Source organism: Coffea arabica, chromosome 6c (assembly GCF_036785885.1).
Source record: "Coffea arabica cultivar ET-39 chromosome 6c, Coffea Arabica ET-39 HiFi, whole genome shotgun sequence".
Taxonomy (NCBI): domain Eukaryota; kingdom Viridiplantae; phylum Streptophyta; class Magnoliopsida; order Gentianales; family Rubiaceae; genus Coffea; species Coffea arabica.
Genome location: NC_092320.1, coordinates 43,465,250 through 43,470,847, shown reverse-complemented (window position 1 = coordinate 43,470,847; position 5,598 = coordinate 43,465,250). Strand labels below are relative to the sequence as shown.

General features: G+C 55.6%; 1 protein-coding gene across 1 annotated transcript; it reads left to right on the top strand.

Annotated features, from left to right (window-relative positions):
* Positions 1–3,803: 3,803 nt before the first annotated feature.
* On the top strand, positions 3,804–4,700 carry LOC140008759 (uncharacterized). Its single transcript, XM_072053624.1, has one exon. The coding sequence runs from the start codon at positions 3,804–3,806 to the stop codon at positions 4,698–4,700; it is 897 nt and encodes a 298-aa protein (XP_071909725.1).
* The last annotated feature ends 898 nt before the right edge of the window (positions 4,701–5,598 follow it).

Here is a 5,598-nt window from a genome sequence, read left to right as displayed (position 1 = left end):
GCCCCCGGGGACCACTTCGGGGCTTCCCTGTTAGTCACCCTAAAGACTACTTCTTGTTTGTTTTGCAGGCTGGGATACATTCCTCTCATCAGCACGCCGAGCTCATCAGGTCAGCTCGGTCCGGCGAAGCTCAGTGCTTCTTCAATTGGCACCGTCTATAGGAACGAAAGGTAAAATGTAGTTGTGTTGATGGCGAGAACGCGTTCAAAGCGAACCATGGAGACCACCGATCCCGGAGCCGGCGAGGGATTCCGGCGAAGGGAGACCAAGGCTGCACGGGAAGCCGGGGACTCTGCCCTTTCTGGGGAACGGAGACAGCAGATCCTACAGTTCGTGTCGGAGAATCTCCCCATGCTAGAAGACATAATCCGACAGGTGAAGGAGGGAGGCAAAACTGGAGGTGCGCAGATCTCCAAGGCGAAGAGGAAGGAGAAGGAATCACCCCCCGACCCCTCTGAGGATGAGTCCCGAGACTAGCCCCCCAGGAGGAAACGGCCACGGACTCCCCCTCGCTCACGGGCCTCGGTGGTCGGGGATAGCGAGAGATACTCCCGCGACTGGTCCGCTGGGGGCCGACCGAGAAACCCCTCCCCCAGGCAGCCTACGCGGAACGAGCCCGAACGCTCCGCCGACCGATCTATCAAGAGTCGCCCGCGCGACCTTCCCCAGTGGAAACCTGTCCGGGACGAACTCGAGCAGATCTTGCGGCTGCAATTGTACGAGGACAACAACACGGCCTCGCTCTTTATTTGCAGGATAGAGGACTACCCGCTATCTCAGAGATTCAAGATCCCGAACATCGAGTTGTACGATGTTTCGACCGACCCGAAAGACCACCTCTCGGTCTTCCTTACGTACATGCGTTTGCAGACAGCTGCGGATGAAGTCCGTTGCAAGACCTTTCCGATATTCCTGAAGGGGAGGGCCCGACTTTAGTTCCAGGGTCTGGCACCGGGGTCCATCCGAAATTTTCCCGAACTGGCCAGGCAGTTCGTCGCCCAGTTCGTCTCTTCGAAGACTTATTCGAAGAACGCGGCTCACCTGATGGCAATCAGGCAGAAGCCGGACGAGTTCCTAAGAAATTTCATGGCCCGCTTCAACACGGAGAGCTTGCAGATCAGGGACAAGGATGAAAAGGTGGTGATGGCCGCCTTCATGAATGGCCTCAGGGCAGAGGAGCTCTTCTACAAGCTGGCCGAAAAGCCTCCTGGAGACCTGGAAGAGCTCTTGACCAGGGCGCACGCAGCCGCTAACGCAGAGGAGGCGGCACGCCTAAAGAGGGAGTCAGATCGAGAGATCGGCAATCGGAGAGAACGGGGAAATCCTCCCGAAAACAAGGACGGCCCAGTCAAGAAGAACGTCTTTGACCGACTCTCAAAGGAAGAAGCCCCCGATCAGCCGCCGCTTCTGGAAAAAGACTACACCCCCCTGACTCAGCCTAGGGCCCAGATCCTGGCCGTCATGGAGGCAGAGGGCCTAGGGGAATGGCCGCCTAAGATGGGAGCCCCCCGAAACAAAAGGAATCAGGACCGGTACTGTACCTTTTACCGTGACGTCGGGCACGACACGGATGGGTGTTGGGTCCTGCGGAAGGAGATAGAGGACCTGATCCAACGCGGCTTCTTGGGACAATTCGTGCGGCAAGGTCGACCGGGCCAGAAGCTGAGACGCGCCTACTGCAGAGACAGGGGCGAGGGCCAGCGTCGCGACCGCCTTGAGCGGCGTGACGTGCTTCGGAGCCACTCCCCCGACCAGGATACCCAGAACTTAGCAGGAGTAATGAACACCATCGCTGGGGGTCCCACGGGGGGGACAGCCACGCAGCTCGGAAGAATAGACGACCTCCCCCCGAGGGGGATGATTCCCTGAAGCGCTTGCGCATGGACGAAAAGATCACCTTCGGTCCAAGAGATGCCGTTCCCCTGGCGTCCGGGAACCACGAGCCCATCGTGATAGACGTCGTCACCAACGACTATCACGTGAAGAAGGTGTATGTCGACCAAGGGAGTGCGGTGGACATCCTGTTTTACTGAGTCTTCAAAGAGCTCGGCTTGGAGGATGGACAGTTGACCCCGATTCGGACACCCCTGGTGGGCTTTACCGGACCACCCATCAATCCGGAGGGAATGATCACTCTGATGGTCACGGTAAGGTAGTCGCCAAATGCCGGACCATTCTTGTCAATTTCTTGGTGGTCAAGCAGCCATCCCCGTATAATGTATTCTTGGGTCGGCCTGCCTTGAACGCCCTCCGAGCTATTCCCTCTTCGCTCCACCTCAGCGTCAAGTTCCCTACCCCGGGAGGGATAGCCGAGGTGCATGGAGATCCAGAAGTGGCCAGAGCTTGCTACTTGGCCATGCTCCAGGGACATGAGAAGGTGGTCGCCCAGACGACTAGCTTGGAGCCCTACATCCCGGGGGAGGAGGCCCGACAGTTGGGCACATAGGACGAGGTCGAGGAGCTCTCCTTGAGGGAGGATCGGCTTGACCAGGCCCTCCGCATCGGTGCGCTGCTACCCTCTGAGGAGAAGGAGGGTTTGAAGGCCCTGCTGAGAAAGTATTTCCAGGTTTTCGCGTGGACGGTTGAAGACATGCCCGGGATTCCGACTGACCTGGCCATCCATCACCTCAACGTGGATCCCCGTTTCAAGCCGGTGAAACAGAAGAAGAGGAGTTTCGCCCCAGAAAGGAATAAGGTGATCAAGAAGGAAGTCGGCAAACTGCTGGAATCCAAGATCATCATAGAGGTATACTACCCGACCTGGTTAACCAATCCCATCCTGGTGAAGAAGGAGGACCAGTCTTGGAGGATGTGCGTGGACTTCACAGACCTCAATAAGACCTGCCCAAAGGACTGCTTCCCCTTTCCGAGAATCGACAGGTTAGTAGACTCTATTGTGGGTTTTGACGTTTTGTATTTCCAGGATGCGTTCAAGGGATACCACCAGGTAGAGATGGCCGAGGAGGATCGGGAAAAGACTTCCTTCATCACTGAGGAAGGAACGTACTGCTACCGGACAATGCCGTTTGGATTGAAAAACGCTGGATCCACCTACCAGCGCCTGGTCAACAAACTATTCCAGAATCAGATCGGCAGGAGTATGAAGGTCTACGTGGACGATATGATCGTCAAGAGTCGAATTGACCGGCAGCTCGTTCCCGACCTGAGGGAAATCCTGAACATCCTGTGGGAAAGCCGAATGCTGCTGAACCCGAAGAAGTGTACCTTCGGGGTTAGGTCGGAAAAGTTCCTAAGCTTTTTGGTCTCTCGGGAGGGGATCCGGGCCAACCTGGATAAGCTCCAGGCCATCATGGACATGGCTCCTCCGAAGAGCGTCAAGGAGGTCCAACGGCTCACGGGAAGGATGGCCGCCCTGAATAGATTCCTCTCACACTCTGCGGTAAGGGGGCTACCCTTCTTTCGAATTCTGAAAGCACCTAAGGACTTTCAATGAATTGAGAAATGCTAGAAAGCCTTCGCCGACCTAAAGACATACTTGACTGAACTACCCGCTTTGACCGCCCCGGAGTAGGGAGAAACCCTGTTCCTATATTTATTTGCTTGCAACGAGGCCGTTAGCACGATTTTTAGTACGGGAGGACAAGGGGGCTCAGAGGCCAATATACTACGTCAACCGTGCTTTGCAAGGGCCGGAAACGCGGTACACATCGGCAGAGAAATTAGTCCTCGCCTTGGTGCATACCGCCCGGAAACTCCAACCTTATTTCCAAGCCCACAACATTGTTGTCTTGACGGATCAACTCTTACGTCAGATACTCACAAAACCTGAGGTCTCGGGTAGAATGACCAAATGGGCCGTCGAGTTGGCCGAGCACGACATCGGCTATCAGCCCCGCACCGCTATCAAAGCTCAAGCCCTGACAGATTTCCTTGCTGAGGGTGCCAGTTTATCCGTGGCTGAGCCGAGCTCTTTGCCCAAGGAGGTACGGTTGGAAGAGTCGTGGGTACTATTCGTGGACGGGGTCTCAAGTAAAGAAGGGAGTGGAGCTGGCTTGCTGCTCACCTCGCCCACCGGGGAAGAGCTGACCTATGCGCTCAGATTCGACTTTCCGGCATCTAACAATGAGGCGGAGTACGAGGCCTTACTGACAGGGTTGCGGATAGCCCACCAGATGGGTATAGCCGCGATCAAGGTCCGGAACGATTCCCAACTCGTAGTCCACCAAGTCCGTGGGGAGTACGAGGCCAAGGAGGACATCATGAAGAAATATTTGGCTAAGGTACGAGAGGCGATAACCCTGTTCGATACTTTTGAAATCGAGCAGGTGTCGAGATCGCAGAACAAGCGCGCGGACGCCCTGTTGAAGCTGGAGTCCTCCTCGTTTGCTCACCTGAGCAAGGAAGTCTTGGTGAAGGTCATCAAGCAAAGAGGCATTGATCAGGTCCAGGTCTTGGCTATAGACAACCCGCCCTCCTGGATGACTCCCCTCGTGAACTTTCTCAGCTTGGGTGTCCTCCCCGAGAACAAAATCGAGACTCGCCGACTCCAGCTCAGAGCTGCCAAGTACGCCTACTCTGGGGGGACCTTCTACAGGAGGTCGTATTTGTCTCCCTGGTTAAAGTGCGTAATCCCTGAGGAGGGCGACTATGTCCTCCGTGAAGTTCATGAAGACTTATGTGCGGCACATGTGGGATCCCGAGTTTTGGTCAAAAAGTGCCTACTCTTGGGCTACTATTAGCCCTCCGTGTTCCGAGATGCCGCGGCGCTAGTCCAGCAATGCCGAGCTTGCTAGGTGCACGTCTCGTTGCATCACCAGCCAACACAAGAGATGGTCCCTATCCACAGTTCTTGACCCTTTGCCCAGTGGGGAATAGACCTCTTGGGGCCTTTTCCCCGAGTTCCTGGGAGATACGAGCACCTCGTGGTAGCCATCGATTACTTCACAAAGTGGATAGAAACGGAGCCTTTGGCCACTATCTCTGGAAGAGCAGTCCAGAAGTTCTTCTGGAAGAACATAGTCTGCTGTTTTGGGATTCTGCATGTTTTGATATCTGACAATGGGCGACAGTTTGCTGAAAACCCCTTCAGGAGCTGGTGCGCCGAGCTCGGGATCAGCCAACACTTCACGTCGGTCGGTCATCCCTAGGCCAACGGTCAGGTAGAGAATGTTAACCGAACCATTCTCTAAGGGTTGAAGACTAGGTTAGAACTAGCCCAGTCTAACTGGCTAGATGAGATTCCTAGTGTCCTTTGGGCCTACCGCACCACTCCGAGGACGGCCACTCAGGAGATCCCGTTTTCCCTGACTTATGGGGCAGAAGCGGTGGTGCTCGCGGAGATCGACCTCCCCTCGCCTCGGACACAGAACTTCGTTGCGTCAGCCAACGAAGAAGAGCTGAGGTGTAACTTGGACATTCTGGAGGCCAAGCACGAGGAAGCGGCGATACGGATGGCTAAGTACAAAAACCAGCTCCCCCGCTATCATAACACAAAAGTGAGAAACACGCAGTACCAGTCAGGACACCTCGTCTTAAGAAGGAACTCCCTTAGCCGAGCCCATAGTTCCAACAAGCTCGACCCGAACTGGGAGGGACCGTACAAGGTCCTAGAGGCGAGCCGAGCTGGGTACTGCAGGC

Coding starts and splice junctions, on each gene's coding strand:
- LOC140008759 (XM_072053624.1), top strand. CDS start 3,804: ATGACCAAATGGGCCGTCGAGTTGGCCGAGCACGACATCGGCTATCAG.